Below are 25,054 nucleotides of genomic sequence, written 5' to 3'. Positions count from 1 at the left end.
TTAAGTGAAACTTTGAGGATGATAACTGCACGGTCGAACAGCCATGGGAGACTTCGACACTCCTTTTTAAACGCTTCATTACACCGTTTTAACTTTGCACCGTGCCTGCTCTCTTCATTACCGGAGCTCATTTCAGGGGAGTATCACATCACTGCTGGGTTATATGTAGCCTACCCCCCACCGAACCCTTCCCATAATCCCCCCCCCAGCCTCTAATCATCACCCTCACCATCACCCATACCCCTAGACGATAATGCATTGCATGCAATGCCTATAATTGCAAACAGGGCAATCTCAGATAATGCCCATTGATTGAAAGGCATTGATTATGGTACACTTTGAACGACTCGCCGCTTGAGTACACCGAGGCGTGTGCTGCCTGCCTCACATCTAGGGTGATGGAGTCTGTTGGGCGAGATTAGAAGATCAGATCCATCATCGAGTGTGCAAACTGGTTTGCGATAGCTTACAAAGAACCTGGTCGCGTTTAAAGGCTTCGTTGCGGTTCAACGTTGACGTAACGCAGTTGCCTCGACGCAGTCGTGAACCTGTCTTGGTTCTGCGTCGGGTTTACGTCAGCGGACAAATCACACCCCTTGCCCATGTCGCCTTGACGCAGGATAACAGTTTTTGGGAGGCGCACGTCAGGCCCTTGCGCTGGGCGCAAGGAGGGCCTGTAAGGACATAATGCGTGCGTAATCCCCCTTGCGTTGCATCAACATGGAACCATAACTAATCTTTGCGTTGTCTCTAGACACTAAGTGCTGTTTGGAAATATATATGGCTCTTTCGTGATTGGTTGGGTTATCGTGTTGTCTGGTTTGGGACTACCAATAAAAGTCTCAGGTTCGGTACATCAGCACATTATATGAACCTGACATCATTTTTATTTGATGGCATTAACATAGTTTGGTCAATATAGTGCAAAGTGCAAAGCAATCAAAACAAATTTTTCTGATAAGGAATAGAGAGTATGCGAATGCCTGTATAAAAATACATTGATTAAAATATCAGTATTACACAACATAATTATTACTTCAAATATCATTTATGAATTTTTCGTTTGTTGATAACATATCAATTCTACATATTAAGAATGAATATCCATATTCATTTTTAATATAATAATCTCTTTTTATGAGAGCTCGCGGAGGCCATTTTGCACCTGCCATTCTCCGGAAAAGTGCGGAAGGCATTCAAAGACACTTTCTTTTTTCTTATTCTTCAAGCGATGCAGTCCGTTTTAAACATTTGGGGTGTGCCACCTTTTAAAACCAAATAAAAAAGCCACTTTACAATGCAAAGCTACAGTAAATGAAACTACAAACAGAAGCCTTTTTTGAAGGGGATTGTGTGGAGGATTGATGACACAGTAATACTGATGTAGAATCAAAAGTTTTGAAAAGACATGGCAGATTATATTAATAAATACTTACTTACAGACTCCAGCAGAAAATAGTCCCTACACAGTTTTGATGATCTGCTGTACATTGTTTTGTCCGAGTTTGTGACCCTATAAACATTTTCTTTTTTTAAATTCACAATATACTTTATGTATGGTTATACTCCTGCGAATGAATTTAAGTAAGATTTACCTGTACACTTACAGTTTGCTTGTGATTTGTTTCTTCACCAATATAAAAATAGATTTTCTCTGTCACTTATTTTCAGAGCTATTTTTTTTATTTTTTTGCTCATCCATGTTTTGTTTCAGAAAGCTGTATCCATTTGCGTTTTTAATGTCTCATGTTTTCCAGAAATAAGAAGACGATAGTTCGGCACACCCCGTTAATCACTGCTCCGCTTCCTGGTTTTGTGTCGTGCCAGGGCACCCTAAAAAGCTGAATCAGTGTTTTGTATTTTCTAGGACCGCAACAAAAAAAAAACAACCAAAGGGTGAACACTGTATCGTTAGCACTAACGTTTGCCGCGGATCCCGCAAGCCTCAGAACTGGCTAAAGGTGGTCTGTTTCTCCAGCACCTCCAGGTAATCGGGCTCAGACTGCAGCTTGGCCTTAAGCTCCAGGTACTCGTTCCGATTGGGTTCCACGTACACAGTACTGGGCGCCGTGCCGTACAGAACCGTCTCCCTAATCCGTTCCGGGTGCAAGAACTGACGCCGGACGTCAAAGTTGGGGTTGTACGTGTAGGACACGGGCCCGCTGTACTTAAACTCGAGGTTGGGGCCGGCCGAGAGCTGGGGGGGAGGCTGGTGGGGCGACGGGTGCTTGTCCGGGTCCAGCATCCCCCTGAAGAAGTGGTCGGCGTCCGGCACGGGGGAGGGGTTGTCGCGGGGCTCGATGGTGCTCACGCTGTACGACGGGCTCCGCATGGTGCCGCCGACGCCGCCGCCGCCGCCGCCGACGCAGACGCCGTCCCTCTCCTCGTCGGGGGTATTCCTGTACGTGACCTTGAGCTCGTGGAGGTCGCGGTAGTCCTCCACCGTGTTGCCCTCCCGCGAGCGGTAGATGGGGTTCTTGCACATGTGGCCCATGGGGTGGGGGATGTACTCGTAGACGTGGCCCGCCGGCGCCTTGGCCTTGGGGCAGCCCGAGCGGTTGCTGTACAGGCTGTACTGCAGGTTGAAGGAGCTCACGTCCGAGTTGTTGGTGCTGGTGCGGTCGCTCTGGGACTTCTTGCGCCTCTTCATCACCACCACGAAGAGCCCCGCCGCCACGAACACCGACATGATGAAGACGAGCAGCAGGCTGAGGATGAGCACCGACAGGGGCACTGTGCCGCCCGCGTGGTTGAAGCGCTGCGGCGTCTCCGTGGTGGCGCCGCCGCCGCCGCCGCCGCCGCCGCCACCGCCGCCGCCGGCCACCGCCGAGCGCTCGTCCGCCGGTCGCTCCGAAGGCGCGAAGGCCGGGCTCTGCGAGGACACCGCAACGTCCGAGCGGTCCGAGCACAGGAGCTCGGCCGGGACGGCGTGCAGGTCCACGCCCTCGTGGCGCTTGGGGCTCTCGCAGGTGACCTCGTTGACGACCGTGCCGGCACTGAGCTGCTCCATCCACACCTTCATGCCCAGCAGGCCGCAGGTGCAGTCCCAGGGGTTCTCGAAGAGGTCGATCTGCAGCAGCAGCTTCAGCTGGTCCAGGAGGCCGGCCGCCTGCAGGCGCTGGAAGTGGTTGTTGCGGAGGTTGAGGCGCGACAGGGAGAGGCCCGTGAAGACGTCGCCCGGCAGGGTCTTCAGGAGGTTGTTGTTGAGGAAGAGCAGCTGCAGGTTGGGCAGGTAGCGGAACGCGCCGGCGTCCACCTCCCGGACTTTGTTGTACTCTAGATAAAGATACTGCAGGTTCTGCAGGCCGAAAAACATCTCCGCTCGGAGTCTGTCCATGAGATTACCGTTTAAATACAGCCTACGCAGGTTGGTTAAATCCCCGAAAGCCCGGTCGTGGATCATTGTTATCCTGTTGTTGCCGAGGTGAAGCAAATCCAATCCGGTGGCGTCGACAAAATCCGAGCGACGCACCACCGGGATGTAGTTCCCGGTGAGGTACATCTTCTTCGGGTTGTATGGCTTGGGTTTAAGGTCGGAGATGCTCTCGATCTTCCTCTCCTGGCAGTTGACATTCAGCCCGAGGTCGGAGATCTGCAGGTTGCAGGTGCAGGCGGCGGGGCAATCCAAAGGCACGGGCGACTTGGTCTGGAAGGCGATGATGGGGCCGTAGTTGTACGGGTTGCCTCCGGGGAACCGGGACGTGGGCTTTGACCGGGTCTTGTTGAACTGCCGCGTGCCCTTGGTGGGTTTGGACGAGGACCTCAGCACGGCCGAGGAGGTGACGGAGGGCGTGGCGGCCGGCGCCGGCGTGGTCTGGTAGTAGCCGCCCGTGCTCAGCGGCGGCGCCACTGGCCTGGCGCCGCCGCCGTCGTCGGGCGGCCGCCGCGGACACAGCTCCTGCTTGGACACCTCGTCCAGGTCGCGGCCGTGCAGGCGGAACGGCGTCTCGCACACCACCTCGCCGACCAGCGCCGTGTACGAGATGCTCTCCAGCCACGCCTTGAGTGCGATCAGCTCGCAGGAGCAGTTCCACGGGTTCTCCTCCAGCTGCAGCTCCACCACCTTGTCCATGTGCTCCAGCAGGCCGACGTACGGGAACATCTTCAGCCGGTTGCCCCGCAGGTCCAGGTGGGTGAGCGGCACGCTGCGGAAGACGTTGGCCGGCAGCGCCGACAGCAGGTTGTCGTTGAGGATCATCACGGTCAGCTGGTGGAGGCGGCTCAGAGCGCTGGGCTCCACCACCGAGATGTAGTTGTAGTCGATCTGCAGGTACTCCAGGCTCTCCAGGCCCAGGAAGGTGTCGTCCCGGAGCAGGTCGATCTTGTTGTTGTTGAGGTGCAGCCGCCGCAGCCCTTGCAGGCCGTTGAACGCGCCCGTCTCCACCTCCGAGATGTCGTTGTTGCCCAGGTGCAGGATGGTGACGCCCGTGTAGTTGATGAAGTCGTTGAGCGCCAGCTTCTTGAGCAGGTTGCCCGTGAGCAGCAGGTGGTAGGCCGAGAAGCGCACGGGGCTGATCTCCGACAGGCGGATGATGCCCCGGTTCTCGCAGCTCACCGCCAGCACGCCCTCCTTCTCCTCGCACGTGCAGAGGCTCCGGCAGATCTCGCCGTAGCCGTCGTACGCCGCCGCCGGCCCCAGGCAGAGGGCGAGCAGCACGAGCAGCGGGGGGAGCCGGTGGTGCATCGTCACGGGGGGTAAGAGGGGACGGGGGCCCCCCGGGGATCACTGGAGTGCGGTCGCAGGGTGGGGTGTCATCTGTGGATTGGGGAGGGGGGGGGAGGAGAAGACAGGAGTGAGGCCTGACTTCAGACATTTCGAATTTTCGATAAGAGAGTCAGTGAAGAATGACCGTTATACAATATCCTAGTTGAAGCAAAGATATATTTATATAAATATATGCATAGCAAATATTTAATATCTATAAGTATGTATCAACATGAACATAAATATGTGTACATGATTATATGATTCCTGATTATTTATTCATATGCCATGAACTTAGTGAGCAAGTGGATATCAGCAGGACCAATATAGAGTTGAAGATGACATTCAGCGTCCTTATTCAAAATGGATCACGTTGGCTTTGACTTAACGCGGGCCTCATTAGGGCTGAACGCTGCACACACACAAACACACATCTGTGAATCAGACTGTAGGGCTTGTAGCCTGCAGAGCAAGCGATAACTAGGGGGTTGGTGGGGGGGGGGGGGGGGGGGGGGGGGGGGGGGGGGGGGTATTTCGTATAAGAAGACACTTGTTATAATTATTGCGTTCATAACCGAACTCTCCGCCACGGATGGCCACTGCGCATTTTTTTCATGTCTGGATCCCGTTTGGTCTCTCTCTCTCTCTCTCTCTCTCTCTCTCTCTCTCCCCTTTTTTTAAACGCCATTAACAATCCAGGAATACATTGATTTGTACGTGTCTTAATTTAGTCCCTAAAACAATCTCAATAAATAAAAGCGCGCCGAGGAAGAAAACGCCTGAAGACAACATCGCTCAGCGAAGACACACAACACACACACACACACACACACACAGTTAAAATCCAAATGCAAGGTTTATGTTCTCTCCCCTACGACATAAGACCTGCTAAATAGACTACAAACTATGTCCCACCGACGATATCACCCACTTAGTCCCCGGCGTAGACACCACACGCTTCGAAAACAAACACACACGCAAATACGCTTGTACGTCCGCACGAACACACACAGTCGCGTAAACACACACACACACACACACACACACACACACACACACACACACACACACACACGCAGTCGTGCACGCACGCACGCACGCACACACTCAGACACACACACACACACACACACGCAGTCGTGCACGCACGCACGCACGCACACACTCAGACACACACACACACACACACACACACACACACACACACACACACACACACACACACACACACACACACACACACACACACACACACACACACACACACACACACACACACACGCACAGCTATGCAGACAAGCACAAGCAAACACAGTGGTTCAACTCACGTCTGTCCGCGTTTACCCAATGACATAAACACCGCGCTCTAAACCCGTCATGGGGCTCTCAGAAGAACCGGGAGAGGTTCATCATCCCGGAGCTGAGTGCCTGGGACTGAGGTTTCCAAATATCATCTCCGCTCCTCCTCCGAATGATAAAACGCATCTCCACATTACGCCTCACGAGGAAAAGCAGGAGAAGACTTTATTAAAGTCCGACCTGCCCTCCTCCTCCCTGACGACACCGCGACGCTCCAGACCGGATCGTAACACAGGAGGAAATAATTCTATAATCGAGCATTGTGCAGCGCAGCGCGGTGTATCAGGAGCTGTGTGGTGGTGGTGCCTCTCTCTCTCTCTCTCTCTCTCTCTCTCTCTCTCTCTCTCTCTCTCTCTCTCTCTCTCTCTCTCTCTCTCTCTCTCTCTCTCTCTCCTCTCTCTCTCTCTCTCTCCCCCCCCCCCCCCCCCCCCCCCCCCACCCACACGCACATACCACAGGCGCGTGAGCGTGCAAACATACTTAAACACACCGTGGCATCCTCACGCCCCCCCCCCCCTACAAACACGCACATACACGCACACAGACACACGCACGCACCAAACACACACAGGTCGGTGCGCCGTGCGAAGGGGGGGGGGGGGGGGTATCAGAAAGGTTTCCAAGCGATCGCAGCCCGCGACGGTGCGATGAACCGCTAACGAGGCGATCTGCGTGATCACAGCCCGACGCACAAACTTTCTCCTCCTCTTCCTCCTCCCCCACCACCTCCCTCCCACCCCCCCCCCCCCCACCCCCACCCCCAAAGTCCGGCCCGATACGTCCACCCTAATGCCATGAGATATGAACATCAGTGATCCTATGAGTTATCCCCATAGCAAGGAATGTTTTTTCTTTGGGGGGGGGGGGGGGAGACCAATGGGGGCGATCGTTCGCGAGCTAATCACACCGCGACGCCACGAGCTCCACCATAGATATGGAGGATCGCCTCCGCTTGGGGTTTTGCGCGGTTCTCCACCCGCCGGGGAAAACACCCGTTAAACCGGGATCATTTTCAACACAGCGACTGAGCAGAACGGGGGTGAAGGGGACGGGGGTGAAGGGCGGAGGGGGGGGGGGGGGGGAACCGAGCATTCAGCACCACGGAGAGCACCCCGAGTCTCTCCCCCCCCCCCCCCCTCATTTTTTTAAGTGTGCAAAATCCATCAATCCTCTTACCGTCCGGAGCTCCTCAGTGAAGCCCCCCCCCCCCAAGATCCACCTGCCAGTGCGTCCCAGTTATTCCGGAGTCTTGACAAAATACAAAAAACAGCGACGGGGGTTTGTAGGCTGTGGAATCCGTGCGAAGCTCGTAACCTCCCGATGTACGGTCACGCACACCAAGACACACCGAGCAACACCGGAGAAATCCTTAAAGTCGTGTCGTGCTCCCGGTGTCCTCAGCTCGACGTGCGGAGCCTCGAGCACCACATTACGCACAGCATCTTCTCATCCAACGGAGACAGACACACACACCCGGCTCCGCGGACACACAAAACCGGGGACTGATACACACACGGCTCCACGGACACACACACACACACACACACACACACACACACACGGACGGGGGGCTCCTCCGGTCCTCCTCCGTTCTCCGTCTGGCTCTCACGGTAGAGAGGCGAAAAGCAGCGGCAGTCTCATCTCATGCTCCACAAGGTGTCTTCAAAATAAAAGACGAAGAGGGGGTGATGATGGAGGAGAAGAAAAAAAAAAAAGGTCCTTGTTCACTCGCTGTTCACACGAGGAACGCCATGGAGGAAAAGCAACACAAATCCCTCCGTTTTATTGTATAATCCCCCCGGTAAGCGAGAGACACCGGCGATGCTGCCACGAGCGATCCTCAACGGTGACTTTCATCCGTGCGCAATGATGATGGAGGAGGAGGACGAGGCAGCTGGTCTGGGGGGGTCTGACTCCCTCCCGGTACCGGTCCGTGCATGGGACCACCGTACGTCTGGTCTGCAAACACTGAAACTGGAATCACGGTGGCTCGAGCGGAACGAAACAAATCCAAGAAGAGAGGAGAGCGAAAAGGGGGGAAGAGAGGAAAGAGTCGCGGTATCCGTTTTTTGATTTCTTATTTTTTCCCCGTTCCTCTCCTCTTGTTCCCGCAGTGGCGCGCTGAACCGAGCTCCCGCCGACGTGTGGCCAACGTGGAGACGGAGCTTGAATGTCGTTGGCGCAAAAAGAGGCACCGCATCCCCTTCTCCCCCCCCTCCGTCCCTCTCCCTCCCTCCCGCTCCTCCTCCCCCAACCCTGTGGTTCTAGTTCAGTTCAGTGGAATATCTGTAAAAATACCAAGAAAAACACAATGATCACGAAATAACTCAATAACAACTGGGCAACACAATGATACAATGATAATAATTTAGGAATTCGTTCCAATTTCCCCCGCGGCTCTGACGCATGCGCGGAGCGCATGCGTTTCTTATGAGGTGATATGATGATTTGAAAGAAGGTGATGGTTAAGGAAGGGGAGAGGGTGTGTGTGTGTGTGTGTGTGTGTGTGTGTGTGTGTGTGTGTGTGTGTGTGTGTGTGTGTGTGTGTGTGTGGAGGGGGGGTTAAAGGGGTGAGGGGGCTGGAGCGGGGGGGGGGGGGGGGGGGGGGGGGGTCGGCCAGAGGAATAAGACCCATAGAGGGCAGTGCAATAATGGAAATTCATCCTGACCGCCTCGTCCGTCGCTAAATAGCCTGCAATAAAGACGAATATGGTGGTTGGTCTGTGTGTGTGTGTTTGTATGTCTGTGAGTGAATGTGCGAGTGAGTAGTCTGAGGGAGTGAATGACTGAATGAGGGTTTGTGTGAGTGAGTGAGTGAGTGAGTGAGTGAGTGAGTGAGTGAGTGTGTGTTTGTGTGTGCCTGCGTGTCAGTGAGAGAGCAGGTGTGTGTGTGTCTGTGAGTGAGTGAGTGCGTGCGTGCGGATGTGTAAGTGAGCGAGAGCGTGTGTCTGTGTGAGTGAGTGTATCTGTGTGTTTGTGTCTGTCTGTGTGTGTTTTAAGGGATAACAAAAACACCCCTCCTTCCATTTTGCCCACTAGGGTCAGGTCCATCTGTCATTCCCGTTTCTAGTACATTCCCGATGTCGCGATGAGACGTCCACATTTCTTGAATAGCCCAAAGCTTTATGAATCACTTACTGACGCACGATGCTTTGACTCTGGCCGTGTCCCAGTCTTATTTGTTGGCCGGGACATAGCCTGGCATTCGCTTCTGTATATTTGTGTCATTTATATGCATTAAGTATAGTTTTGAGCCGAAAACCACAGTCATCCCTGGAGCACACGCACACGCATGCACACACCATCGAATTCCCTCAGACACACACACTCACTCGCGCGCACACACACACACACACACACACACACACACACACACACACACACAAACACCATCAAACTCAGTCACTCACACAGTCATTCACACACTCTCTCACACACACACACACACACACACACACACACACACACACACACACACACACACACACACACACACACACACACACACACACACACACACACACACACACACACACACACACACACACACACAAACACCATCAAACTCAGTCACTCACACAGTCATTCACACACTCTCTCTCTCTCTCTCTCTCTCTCTCTCTCACACACACACACACACACACGCACACACACACACGCACACGCACACACACACTCTCTCTCTGTCCGTCGGTCTCTCTCTGTCTCTCACACACACACAAACACACACACACCATCGAACCATTCAAAATAAACATATCAATTACCCCCAGAAGACACGACTTTACACAAAAAAATCGTAACATTCACTGCGGGATTGGGGCCTAAATCCGTGTTTATTTCCGCCCTTAAGTCAGATGTTATTCCCCTTGTGTTGTGTTGCTGCTGGGAGCATCTCAGCCGAAGGCTCTAATTTTACTTCTTCAGCTGCGAATTAATCGTCTCTTGTTGACAAAAATTGTAAAAAAAAAAAGGCTTCCCGTCAAAGCAGAGCGGGTCAAGAGACCAGGCCTTTGCCACGTCGCAGACGAGAGAGAGCTACTTAAATAACACGCCAACGCACGCACACACAACCACACGCACACAAGATGTAATTACTGTTCAGCAGATGGTGCATGGTGTAAGGAGGGAGGGGGGGGGGGTGGGAGGGGGGGCGCGTGACCAAGGAGATTCCACACTTAAGTCTGCATTGTGCTGCATAAAGTCATCTCCTAATGCTCTCTCTCTCTCTCTCTCTCTCTCCCTCCCTCCCTCTTTCTCTCTCGGCGGAAAGCCGTATACACAGGAATACGCTGATTGCGCAAGTGTGTCACAGTTTTATAAGAAGGAAGACTATATATATATATAATTTTTTTTATTATGTGCAGAGATGTGCTACAAAATACAGGTCTTCAAATCCTAGTAATGGAATTAGCAGAGATAGGGAGTGATTATTATTGAGGGGAAATGGAGGGGGGGGGGGGGGGGGGGGGGGGTCGGCAACCTATCAGACTGACACAAACATAACACAACATATCATATCATATTATTAATTTACATCTCAGTCCCTTTGGTAGACATTGTATTCCGAAAGCGACTTCAAGTCGTTGAGCGAGACACAGGTCATTCGAGAGCATGCTTCATGTGGGGTCGCATCTCAAGAGGATTCCCACGTGGGTAAGCGTACTGAATTTACGCTGCCATTTTCTAACCAGTGGCCACTCAAAGTGCTTTACAATACTGCAGAACATTCACCCATTCACCCACACATTCACACACCGACGGCGGTGTCAGCCACGCAAGGCGACAGCCAGCTCGTCAGGAGCAGTTAGGGTGAGGTGCCTTGCCTTGCAGGGACACCTCGACACTCAGTGCGCCGGGGATTGAACTGGCGATCTTCTGGTTACCAGTTGTCTCGCTCCACCTCCTGAGCAACAATCAGGACTCAATAGTCACAGTAGTCTTAGTGGCCCTTTGATAATCTACAGGCTAGTCTACAGGTTAGACTGGCTATTACAGGCTATTATCACCTTAACAATGTAGCAAGACATAGAGGGCTCATGTCCACCAAAGACTTACAAATACTTGTACATGCCTTTATCACTAGTAAGCTTGATTACTGCAATGGTCTACTTACAGGTCTCCCAAAACAAACTCTAAGGAAGCTTCAGCTTGTTCAGAATGCTGCTGCTAGAGTTCTAACAAAGACAGAATCGTTACATTGGCTTCCCTTTAGGTCAGAGAATTGATTTTAAAATCATGTTGCTAACCTATAAATCCGTACATAGTTTGGGCCCAAAATATTTAACTGATGGGCTTCCATTACATAAGCCTTCTAGACCACTAAGATCTTCTGAGAACAATCTGCTAATTATCCCCAGAGTAAACACAAAACATGGGAAAGCAGGATTTAGTTAGTATGCAACAAATAGCAGGAATAAACTCCCTGAGGATTTAAGACTTGCCCCAACTCTGAGCACCTTTAAAACAAGACTGAAGACTTTTATGTTTGCTATAGCTCTCTGCTAAATCTCAAATACATTGCATTTTCTAAAAAGCTTTTTTAACTTTGCCTTTATTTTCTATTTTATTACTAAAATGCCTTTTTAAATGTCCCTTTATTTTCTATTTTTACCAGAAAGAAACATGATCTGATACCAGAGAGAAAGGATAAGGGTTTGAGACCCAAGTTCTGTCTGCGTTAGAGTCCTAGAATCTGGGTTGGAGTCCCAGAGAAAGGACCAAGTTCCTTTAGGTCGGGTTGGAGTCGCAGTGAAAGGACCAAGTTCCTTTAGGTCGGGTTGGAGTCCCAGTGAAAGGACCAAGTTCCTTAAGGTCGGGTTGGAGTCCCGACGTGGGTACCGGAGAGACTGTTGATCTGATCTTAAATACATTGCACTTTCTATTTTACTAATTTCTTTACATTTGTTTTCTTTTACTTATCTATTATTTTATTTTATTGTATGACAATGTTTATATTTGAAGCACTTTGAGTCTGCCTTGTGTATGAAAAGTGCTATATGAATAAAGTTGCCTTGCCTTGCCTTGCTTTGCCTAGACAGTAGACTATCATGGGAATCGTACCCACAGCCATAACAGCTCTGGAAGTGGAGGGCACCCAAACCCCTACTTCTCCCCGATACTCACTATGACTGCACAAAACGCTGAGTGAAACTCTAAGCGATGGAGAAGGGGGGTGAGAGGAGGGGTCCATGCGTGTGTCCATGTGTTGATGAAGTGCAATGGTTGCGTTTCCGTTCCCCCACCTGTTTCTGGAAAACACTCTCTTTCTCCCTCCCAAGAGAGAGGCTGTAGTTTCCCTTGACAGAGAGAGAGAGAGAGAGAGAGAGAGAGAGAGAGAGAGAGAGAGAGAGAGAGAGAGAGAGAGATTTTTACTTGGTATCTTTTCTACCTTTCATGACCTTAAGTGTCTGTTGATATCGACGAGTCAGATGCCAGGGCTAATAGATGGCGCCTACGTTGAGAGAGAGTGTGTGTGTGTGTGTGTGTGTGTGTGTGTGTGTGTGTGTGTGTGTGTGTGTGTGTGTGTGTGTGTGTGTGTGTGTGTGTGTGTGTGTGTGTGTGTGTCTATGTGTGTGTAATTGATTTCTACATATGGACTCAGTGTATGGTTCTCTGCATTTTGGTAAAGATCATGGAGTCCAGGTGTATTGGTGCGAGTGTGGGCACGTGTGCCTAATATATTGACATTAATCCAAGGGTCAGTGCATTCAAGTTCAGAACATGTAAGTTTAGGTGTGTGTGTGTGTGTGTGTGTGTGTGTGTGTGTGTGTGTGTGTGTGTGTGTGTGTGTGTGTGTGTGTGTGTGTGTGTGTGTAAGTGAATGAGTGTGTTTATGTGTGCGTTCTTTTTCCTTCAATATGGGTCACTGCACTTTATATGCACATACCCACTCGGCAGCGTTCTGTAATGTGTGTGTTCTTTGTTATGTTTGTGCAATAAACTTAACACACACACACACACACACACACACACACACACACACACACACACACACACACACACACACACACACACACACACACACACACACACACACACACACACACACACACACACACACAAACAATGCCGCCATCAAGGTTAGGGGAATGTAATGGGATCGGGGGGCATCTCGATTGACGTCATAGGTCAGCGATCTCGCTCCGTGTAAATTGCGTCGCATGTTTCCTCCGTCCGTTACGGATAATGCGCCGTCGCTGTATGCTAATAGAGAACGCAGGATGCTTTAAATCACTCCAATTACAATTAAGTCACGTTTGTGCGAGGCGCCGTTGCGTCCGACACAAACAGCCGTCCGTTTTCCCCCGGCTCACTCGTTTCCATCGGAAATTTGTTCCCTTTTTTTTCCCCCGGGTATGAGCGAACCAATCTGTCAGCGGGATTGATCCGGGGTGGGGGTGGGGAGTGCAAAGACATACTGTATCCTTATTAAATCAAACTACTGTTCCTTAATAGGCATACATTATAAAAAAGATTCCCCCTAGCATTCACGGAGTCACCGCCGCCGTCGTCTGACTCGGCTTCCGGGAAGCATCGATCAAAAATGCGGGCATTAAAAAAAACAACACACGATATTGCTCGCAACTTGGATGCTAACCACACACCCCAACCCGACCTCTGACACAAACACAAGTCACACTGGGCGCCAACAGCGTCGCTGCCACTTCCACGGCACGGCGTTTGATTTATATCCCTGGTTCATCCCTGCGTGGGAGGTCTTTAATGTCCCCCCACATGCGTGCACTGCTTCCCCCATCGGGTGCTGCCTAGCCTCCGTCAGATAGAGGCAGCGCTGCACGCTAGGTTAATTGCGTAGCCTAATTCTTGCAATAAGCACACACTGTGGTGTAGCGACCACCGAATGGAGCGTAGCGTCGCTGGGATTGCTTTTTTATTTCGTTCCCTGTGTAACTCTGGGTCGGGCCTTCGCTTCCTCTAGGCCCCGGACCAAACAATTAAACACAACATTAAGTGAGGGTTGTATAAGGATTCTGATTCATCCACTCGCTGCGTTGTTAAAGGTAGGGTAGGGTATTAGGGCACTCCCTCATGAAAAATATTGGCTTGTTTAGTGTTGTTGCATATTGTTTCCCAGCATATATATAAAAAAAATTGTGAATTTCATACTTTTGCACATTTATGCATGTTTTTAACTCTTATTCTATTCGTAACATGGTGTTTGCTGCTGCTGGAATTGCCATTTCCTGTGTGGAACCTTCCCGAGGGATTAATAAAGTTCCCTTCTATCTATCTAGGTGGTGAGCTGCATTTCGCCAAGGCTGAAAGTGTTCCTGATGTCCAACGCTTTCCTCGTAGAAACCCCTTGAATACGATGTTCCTACTTTACGTCTCGTCCACTAACTGCTCCTTAATGAATCGTTTCCGAATTCATGAAACATGCATGAACATGTCCGGTAAATGACTAAATAATGAGTAAATACAGTATTCATTATTTCTTGGTTTCACCGTGTTCAGTATCTTAGTGAATTTTAAACAACCTGTTGACATGTTATGCTTTGTGTTTGGTGGCTAGGATGAAGAAACTGACAGGCTACTTGTTATAGCAACTGTTTTACGCCCAAACTCGGATAAAACAATAACCATGAAAAGGAAACTTCCATGAAATGAAAATGTTTAAAAATCCTTTTTCAGATTACATTTTGCAATTTCTTTGAAAAGGTGGGAAATTAAATACGGGACCTGGGAAATCAACCTCAGGTTAATGGTTGGCTTGTTTGTTTTTCAATGGATGATCCGTTGAGATTTGATGGAAAATGTGGATGCTCTTGGATACCATCAATAATGACAGCTCTGTGCCCACTTGGCTGGAGGCAGCATATAACATCGGAGACACATGCAAACTCTTCAGTCTAATGTGAACGTTTTTCAAAGAATCACATAATAAATTAGCAGACTGCCTACGCTCAGATCTCGGAAATGATATAAGAGAGGGCTGAGGCCATACTAGCCATGGAAAGACATTTGTGGTTTAGAAGCAGTTTTAATTCAAAATATATAGCTCATACACAGTGTTCAAGAAAATGTATGATAAAAAACGATAGTATTGCCATGATTTCTCTCGTATTCAGTGGTTTTGACACACACCGACACACACACAAATAGTCACAGATGGAGCCATACAAAACACACACTCTCAAACACAATTATGGCTAATTGGACAAGCAAAAGCCACAAGGCTTAACATGTCATTCCCACAGTAATACATTAAACCTGCAAAACAATCACAAAAATCGGAACACAAAGAACTTATAAAACATTCCACGGCCAGACTAAACATCGGCGTTTCATCCTTCCCGACGGCGGTAACACTTTTTTGCCCGGCCACCAGTATCTCGTTATCGTCAGATCATTTCACCCGTCCTAATTAACGGTTGTCAGGCAGGATTCTTAACTCGCACGTCTCTGTGATAATTGGAACACAAGCACATGGAATCTTTGGATTGGATTAAGAGGTTTAATTAATATCGCTGTTTTTTAGCTTAAAAGTTCCAAATTGACTCTAGCAAGCACTCACCCCCCCCCCCCTCCCTCAACCCCCTCCCTCCCCGCACACACATCTTCCCTCATGCCCCATCCTCAGGCTCGTCGTACACTTCCCTCCTCCTCAAACACTACCTCCTCAAGCAACCTTTCCTAAGCCCTCCTAAGAATCACCAAATCACCTCCTCCACTTTCCAACTCCTCCTCGGTCGGCTGGCTTTCTCCTCCACATCCACCGTCTTGCTACACCTCCTCCAGCGCTGCGCCCACTTCCCCCAACCCCCCCCCTGGAACAACCCTTGAAAACCCTGACCTCCCACCCTCCTATTCCCGATCTCATGCTTCACGTGAGCCGTGCACTGGCAAGAAGAGGGAGTCCTACGACGAGAGTAAGAGGAAGCGACGGCGTTCACTGACGAAGAATTGGAGAAGAGCTATTTCCCACACACGTAACAGATACTTTTCGGTGAACATCCCTCGGAAGTTCTCTCCCTCTCTCTACTACACCGCTCTCCGGATTCGAAAGGTGTTCTCTCGCTCGAGATGAGATGAAGAATGCCCTGGAAGCGAGGTTATGTTCGACTTGGCAGCTCTAACATCGCTGCCCCGACCTCGAAGATCGCCGACTATGCCCTCCTCCGGAAACGCATCGATCAATCGAATGATCGCAGGCCTCCGACGGATGATGTGCGCTTTAAAATACTCCCTGTGACCTACAGAGCACTGCACTCCCCGGCCGTTACCTTTTACAAACCCCACCCCCCCCCCCTCCCTCCCCCCCCACCCCCTCACCACCACACCCTCCTCCCTGATCGATCCATCTCCTACCCACAGGCTCCTCCGATCTTCTGATGTAAATCTTCTGATGCAACCCCAGAACAGAGGATCAAACTCGGGGTGACCAGGGCCTCCTCCGTCATGGTCTCCTTCACTCCCTCCCTCCCTCCCTCTCTCCCCCCCTCCCTTCACCTCTCAGTTAAAGGTGTAGTATGTAGACTCAAGTGGCGTCTAGTCAAACAGACTTTGCATCAAATGTCTGTTCCTCTAATCAGTGGATGATCGCATTAAATACAGGTAATAGATGAAACTAAGTAACATGGACTTTATTAGCTTCTGGAAATGCAGACAACGGGGGTGCATGCACCACAGATCCGCAGGGGGCATAGGGTTGGGATCATAGAGACTGTAGTTATGGTGGGGAGGGGTGGGGTTGGAGTGTACGTGTGGGGATATCTCTTCAAGACACACACGCACACCCACACGCACACACACGCGCACAGAGGCCAATAGGTAATCCAGGAGAAAGTCAAAGGAATCAATGTTAACCATGTTTGTCTGTGTTGTGAAGGGGGGGTTGTTACAAATGCTTCTCTGTCTTCCCGGCGGCGTGGTATGGGTTACAATAGATTTACCCTTGAACTGGCTAGGAAACCGTTTTTACCGTTTTTACTGTGTGTGTGTGTGTGTGTGTGTGTGTGTGTGTGTGTGTGTGTGTGTGTGTGTGTGTGTGTGTGTGTGTGTGTGTGTGTGTGTGTGTGTGTGTGTGTGTGTGTGTGTGTGTGTGTGGGGGGGAGGGAGAGAAAAATCGAATTGCGAGTAACCATGATGATTATAGTAACTAACAACTTGCTGGGCATTTCTGTGTGTCCCTGTAAGTAAGTGAGATAGAAAGATGGACAGTTGTGTGTAGGCTTGTGTGAATGTGTGTGTTACCGAGATAAGACACTTTGGTTGGTGAAATCCATCAACGTAGACAAGTATGAAGTAAATCCCTGTATTTATTTTCACCAAATGATCGTTTAGAATGACGCACATGAAACGAAAAAACCGAAAGACGTCATTAGCCTCAGCAATTTCTTCTTGAGCTCCAATAAAACGATGCTTCCTCTTTCCCCATAGTGTGAGAATAGATTATTTGATCCAAAACACTATAGAGAGGGACGCACTTGGCACTTCTGACGTTTCTCTCTCTCTCTCTCTCTCTCACTCACCCTCTCTCTCCCTCTCCCTTTCTCTCGCTCAGCCTCCCTCCCTCCCTCCATCAAGACCTCTGCACTTTTGCATGCAATTCACCAAAGCACACAAATAACTTTCCCAGGGCCGACACGTGGTCCGGCGAGCTCACCCCAGGTCATAATCACTCGACGCCCGTCGTCTGTGGAAACCGGAGGGAGAGCGAAAGGGCAGGCAAGGGCAAGGAGAATGGAAACATCGTACAATACGATACGCGAGCTGGCTGACACCGGCTGGGGCTTGTGGTTTTTGGACCGGCAGCCAACGCATAACGCAATCACAGCGGATTATGTTTGCAATCCTCGAGTGCAGTGTCTGCACATAGAAGTGATCTCTCTCACATGGAAGCTATATGGAAGTTTTTGCGTGGGCAAAGGCAGCGTGCCCGGGCCGCGTTTAAAACCGTCGAATCGCAATCTAATCTCAGCGGCATCTGCAGCAGTTGGTGTTTCCCCCAACAGAGGAGATTAGGCAGGCCTGTCACGCGCCCGGGGTAGCTTTTTAGGACGGCGGCGCCGCTACCTCCTCCCACCACAACACAAGTGAACGTTTGAACTCCTCTCTGGGTTGTTGGAGTGACGGGGGAGACAGCGGGGGTGTGGGGGGGGGGGGGGGGGGGGGGGGTTGGTGAGCTCCACAAACAGAAGGCCCAGCTCTTCTGGAAGTGTGGGAGGGGTCTCAAATGTCGACTTCAAAAATGGTAGTTTTATTCCAACACTACTCGCTTCAATCCGATGAAAGAGAGAGAAACGTCAGAAGTGCCAAGTGCGTCCCTCTCTATAGTGTTTTGGATTTGGATTTGGATTTGGACTAGGATGTGTTCAAATGTGATCTGAAGTAAATATTGTTAGCCTCATAGCATGGTTGCCTATGTCGTATTTTAAGGTTCATCTTGTATTTAGCATCAACGATGCCTGAGTCAAATAGATAATTTAGGCAGATAGTGATTAAAGAATGTAAAAAGCACTCTGATTGGCTTAGGAAATATAGCCAATAAGGCACGGTGAATCAGCAGCGTTAGGAGAGTAGAGTAAGGTTAGATGTCACAATTTAGCCAAAATATGACTCAGACAATGATGCTATGAGGCTAACGATAAAGACCAAGCACATTCGCTTTTAATAAATAGTTTGTATTTTGTGATATGTTACCCGTTGTATAAGTTTTGCAAGAAAGAGAATGATCCAAGCAAATCCCCCCCCCCCCTACACACACACTAAAACAAACCCACAAATTCATACACGAGTACACGCACACAGAACCGGTCAAGCCATCCTTTGTCTTCGTACACCATACTCACACACACACACACACACACACACACACACACACACACACACACACACACACACACACACACACACACACACACACACACACACACACACACACACACACACACACACACACTCCTTCACCACAACGTTTCTCATACCTGGGGCATAAGCAAAAAGGGTGTGTTTGAAAGTTGGCGGGAAGCGACTTCCGGCGCTGTTTGAAAGTTATGAAGTGACTTTTTTTAGTCATGCAGTTCCAACATAAAAAGGGAATCTAAAAGGTTATGCAGATGTGTGGCTTGTGACCTACATTACACAATGAGTCCGAAGGAAAGAAAAGAGAATTATTGATCACGGCTTAACATCCTCTCACTTGAAAGGCAAAATTAACTTTTAATCTTTAGATTTTATTATAGAAAATGTGCGGCTTAAATATTTCAGGTCAACAATCATCTTTGATGAGGCAAAAGCAAGGATAATCTCTGCTTCTTTTTAATCAAATTCAGTTTAAATTAAGCACTTATAGCCTTTATTAATTTTAAAGTCTCTTGTCCATGCCTAAAATAACCCAGAACACACAACATAACACACACACACACACACACACACACACACACACACACACACACACACACACACACACACACACACACACACACACACACACACACACACACACACACACACACACACACACACACACTGATGTCACAACATTAAGAACATGAATTAGAAAATGTAGCATGAACTTTAATTGCCTCCGTTTGGTTGGAGTCGTTTAAATATTAGCTTTGATTCATGAATGAAACAAAATACTTACCGTTATCTTAAAGCCAATGAAAATAATGAACGTACATTTTCCACAGAAGCTCCGACACTGATAGCCCCAATCCCTCCAACACGATCCATCCATGACTTGTTATGGCGAAGAATAGACGAGGCTCAAGAGCGAGCAAGTAAAAGTTTACAATGAAACCCAAAGCTAGCGAAACATTAATATTTTAGAGGCCGCTGGATCGAAGCTGACATTTGCCTTGTAAGCAACATAAATAAGGGATGACCCCGATAGTGCTGGAAACCAAGACATCAACCCTGTCACCATTCTCTGATTCCCCACCCCCCACCCCCCCACCGCCACAAGAGAGGCGGACACAGATAATCAAGTCAATCTGTTTACTATTTAGTCGATTGGCAGACTCGGTGTTCCAAAGCAATTACGATCTCGGAAACGGAATCCTGCTTAATTCCGCTATTTTCAAACGCTAAAGAGAACTAATTCAGACACGGAGTGTGAGAGAGAACCCATTGGCATCGTCGGACCGAACGGAGAATCCCTGATCGACGACATCAATCGTCAAGTCTTTTTCCCGCATTGGTAAATGGTTGGTGGACTGCATTTATACAGCGCTTTTCTAACCGGTGGTCACTCAAAGCGTTTTACAATACTGCCTTACAACCTTGCATGGTTGAAGGCAGAGTCAACCATGCAAGGCGACAGCCAGCTGAATTAGGAAATAGTGAGCATGAGAGTTCCCCTTAGAGGAGCAGGTAAGATGTTTTAGCCCAAGGATGGCTGCATGTGAAGACTGCATTGCAGACAGTAGGGCAACCACCTTTCAGATAGGAGACAAACACACTAACCACTGGAATATGGTATTAATATACACCCAACAAATGGATTATATAGTTATGTAAAACAATTGAATTCTTTGGTTTCCATTTAAATTGGAGCAAGAGAGGGCAGATGGAAGACGCCATGGTTTGCCAAGCCAATTAACCAGAAAGTAATGGATTTTTTTGTCACTGACATTAATTTATCGTAAAAGTTGTCATAATTACATTCAGGGAAAATAATGTGTTCATTAAAATTATAAATGAACACATCAATGTGAAAATATTTTTATCGTAAATTCAAAGATATCTAACCATTTATTACAGTGTCAGTGTAATATTTCACATCTCCTCAACGAAAAAATGAATTGACAATATTGGTCCTCAACCGAAGAATAACGTCTTGAAATAACAAACTCTCCAGGTGCAAGCAAACCATTTTGTTTCTATTGCATTTTATGCCTTTGTAAACGCACAAATTAGGACCGTCTCGGCGAAATGTATTCTCAAACAGGTTTTCGCTTCAAGGTTGGATTTTGATTACTTTGTGCAAGTCTTATATTTTTGACTCCACGTTGACATCTCAGTAAGCCCTGTCTCTGTAAGTTAACTAATATTTCCCAAAAATATGTTTGTAACTTCAGTGAGCAATCAGCCATTTCCAAATGATTCTTTGTAAGTTTGGCAAGCAATCTGCCTTTTCAAAAATTACTCGTTGTAACCTTGCTAAGCAATTGTTATTCACCATAAATACATTTCTAACTTCGACAAAGAATCAACTTTTTCCAGATGTTCCATTTTTTCCAACTAAAAGAAAATCGGATTACCTAGCTTAAAAAGTACAAAGAAGCAGCAAAACACAAAAACAACAAAGGCAGAGGGGTCGAAAGTAAGCCAGGGCTGGAATCGGTTTATGCCGTAGCAATGGTGTTAGGGATCCATCGTCTGAAAATGGCACGCATAGCTTCACAAGGTACATATAAGGGGAAGTGGAGGGGGGGGGGGGGGGGGGGGGGGGGGCAGAAGAACATGTCTGAGCTAGGCCCTGTGAGACCCTGGGCACTGGATCAGTCAGTGGATTTGAGTGGGTGGCGGTGGTGGTGGTGGTGGTGGTGGTGGTGGAGGAGAAGGAGGAGGGGTTCTGGTGGCCAATGCTATTCCCCTCGGTAGCACCACAGACAGACTTCACACTGGAGTGAATCTTGCTCTCTCTCGCTCACACACACTGTCATCATTACACTGCTCTGTGTGTGTTTGTGTGTGCGTGTGTGTGCGTGCGCGTGTTCGAAGGCTATTTATTTCTCCCTCTTCTAGCCTGTGTTTGGAACCAGAGCTCTGCGGCGAGAGGAAGAAAACACAGAAGAGCCTGAACCCTCTCGCGGCCCTTCTAATGACCTAGATGAAGCGGCCCGGGTAAATCCCACACTGCAGCAGCCCGGGAAATGTATAGACGGGAGCATGCGGCTCCCGCCTCCAAATCACTAACAACTGGTGTGGTTTCCCCGATACCCCAAACTGTTGTTGTGGAGGGAGGAGTGCGGAACAATGAGGCTGCTGCTGTCGCTGCTGCGCTGAATCGAAACTTTAACAAAAGAAAATACAGAAATGTGTAAGAGATAAAGAAAAAACTTTGTTCGCTTTTTTCTAAATTAGAGTGGACTTAGTTTGAAAACGCAAATCATCCATATCGCTTTAAAATCTGGAGAAAAATATGTGCCGTATAACAAAGAGCCTTATTTCCAATGCAGTCTATTAAATGTCATATGAATTGGTCTGTCTCTCAGACACACCCACGCACAATAACAGGTATTATCTCTCTGACGTCAATACATGTCAGAGCCAAATACTAAAAACAGAACTAGAACTACAAACTATCATCATCAATGTGAAATTTGCTCATTCTTATTTCGTATTGATGATGTTGTCGTGTCTTTCCTTGAAAAGAAAGCAAACAGTATATATGCTTTTAAAATCATCTCTTTAATTTGTTTAAAAAGGTATGGAGACATTCAGAAAGAAGGCAAAGGCCTGAATCGATCACCAACGTCCAAAAACAAGTTGGATGAACAACACACAAAGGCCAGCAGCCTCAAAGCATGTCTGGTGAGCAACTTTTGATGATTTGATCCAAAGCAACTCATAATAAGCATATTCATCAGAAGGAACATAGAAAATATATTGGTGTCGGTATGGTAAGGATGTTCATAGAAACTAGTGTCAAGCACTAACAATTGCTATGTTTACCCTTTCCCCGTTTACCACAAAGTTAGCTAGGATAATATGCTACACAATGCAAGTACTATCTTAAAGTGAAAGGACGTACAGTCTGAAGGCTGCTTTACAATCCCGCTTGTACCAAGAGAGACTGAAGATGTTCCTGGGTAAATCAGACCCTATAGGCATGTTTTCGTTACCATTCAGCCCACAACAATATAGACAGAATCCTTGCCTAGGTCTGTCAGATACTTCATGAACCACCTCCAGAGTGCGTGTCCATTCAACTCGTATCTCTGACTAAACCTACGTGCTGAACCTTTGCCCCTCTTCCAGTCATACCTCGCCCCGGAACAACGACGCGGGAGGCGTGGAGATCACGCTCCATCACTTTCCACACCTCCCTGCATGTAGGGATGAGCCTAATGCATGCTGATCCTGCGAGACGCATTTCTTTTATCTGCAATTGGAAATCAATTTGTGATTCGAATGGATGTTAAGGTTCAAGGTAATAGCCTAATTGCAGCATCAATCCTTTTGTGGTAGACGCCAAACTAATTGATTTAATAATCATCCACCAACTGAGATAATCAAAGTATTATCCCTATGCGGTTGTATGTCTACTAGTATTGTCGTTTCAATATTATTGTTGTACATAGTACTTTGTAGTATAATATCCATAATATTATGCTGATTATTGTGAGCCATGCTTTTCCTCAAGAAAGGCGGTAAGGAAAATAAAAATAACAACATTTTGGCTCAGCGAAGACATATTGTCGACCAACACAGACCTCAGATATTCTAGAACAGGAAGGATTGCAGCTGTCATGATTTCTATGGCTGTGTACATCATATTTTGTATGGGTTGTTCTGGGAGCATTGACGCATCACTGTTGAATGATTGACAAAGATCTGTCCAAACGCGTCCAGGCAGTATAATATTGCGTTTTGGTAATAAATCCCTGTTCTGACAGGAAACAGTACGAGTGGATGTGTTTATGGTAATAGTGAGTGAGTGAGTGAGTGAGTGAGTGAGTGAGTGAGAGAGAGTGTGTGTGTTTGTGTTTGTCTGTCCGCGTGTTCTCATTCCTGATGAGTCATCATTGCAATTGTGTCGATGAGGGGAATCGTTTGTCATCGTGCAATGTGAGTACATAAACGAACCAAACCCTTTCCACCTTGTCCCAGAGTGACCCCCCCCGATCCAGTGTCCCGTCTCCTGGTTTAACAAACACATCAATCATCAGGACATATCGGGATCATCCTACGATAGTTCAAGCAGGGCACTTGTTGCAGCCTTCGGCCGTCGACGTGTATATCAACATGGGAAGGGGTGAACCGCGTCGGCGATGAGTATTGATGTCATGTTTATTAACCTTGGAAGGAAAGGAAAGTGAAACAACAAATAAGTTGGAGGGGGAGAGAGAAAGGGATGGAGACAGAGAGGGACAGAGAGTGATAGGGAGAGAGAAAGGGAAAGAGAGATTCTGAAGTGCGTCAAAGACAGGGTTTTGGATCAAATAATCCATTCTCACACTACGGGGTAAAGAGGAAATATAGTTATATCGGAGCTCAAGCGGAAATATCTAAAGGTTAAATGACCTAGAGAGAGAGAGAGAGAGAGAGAGAGAGAGAGAGAGAGAGAGAGAGAGAGAGAGAGAGAGAGAGAGAGAGAGAGAGAGAGAAAGTGAGAGAGAGAGAGAAAGTGAGAGAGAGAGAGAAAGTGAGAGAGAGAGAGAGAGAGAGAGAGAGAGAGAGAGAGAGAGAGAGAGAGAGAGAGAGAGAGAGAGACTAACAAATAAAATAAAGCATTTTAACCAGAACAGTCCCCCTGCTGCACATTGGACACCAAACGAAATCTATTGAAGTGTCCCTTATGACACAGGTTTCATAATTATTTTGTTTCGCCATCCTGTTTTTAAAAAATATATATAATTCGTCACATGCCATATTTGAGGTGTGAACAGACAAACTTTGCTACGCTGGTAAGTGACGATACAACAGCGCTGCTGTCGACGTCGGGATTTATTCCGGATCATTCCGGGTCATTACAGTTGGGAACAGAACGACCATAGCTTCTTTCCCACTCAAAACGAAAAAAAACAAGGTAACACACAAAAACCTACGCATGGTATCTGTTTTCACTGGGGAGAATTTTATTCTGGACACACAAAAGACACAACTGCCACATATCTCCCCAACCACATATCACCCCCCCCCCCCCCCTCCCCAAAGAATAACCCACCAACCTATACACACACACACACAGACACACAAACACACAAACACACACACAAATACGCACCAACACACTAGCTTCCTGTGCCATTTACCGAGTACAATCAGACCCCCGACAGCTGGTTGGTTTCCTGG

The 25,054-nt window shown here is 48.3% G+C and overlaps 1 protein-coding gene across 1 annotated transcript; it reads right to left on the bottom strand.

The window, feature by feature from the left end:
* Positions 1-856: 856 nt before the first annotated feature.
* Positions 857-4,684, bottom strand: LOC130381012 (SLIT and NTRK-like protein 5). The gene has a single exon (XM_056588433.1). It carries the CDS (start codon positions 4,682-4,684, stop codon positions 1,946-1,948), a length of 2,739 nt encoding a protein of 912 aa, XP_056444408.1. The 3' UTR covers positions 857-1,945.
* Between the last annotated feature and the right edge of the window lie 20,370 nt (positions 4,685-25,054).

Source organism: Gadus chalcogrammus, chromosome 4 (genome assembly GCF_026213295.1).
Source record: "Gadus chalcogrammus isolate NIFS_2021 chromosome 4, NIFS_Gcha_1.0, whole genome shotgun sequence".
Classification (NCBI taxonomy): Eukaryota; Metazoa; Chordata; class Actinopteri; order Gadiformes; family Gadidae; genus Gadus; species Gadus chalcogrammus.
The sequence above is the reverse complement of the archived record's forward strand: the minus strand, read 5'-3'. Positions and strand labels throughout refer to the sequence as shown.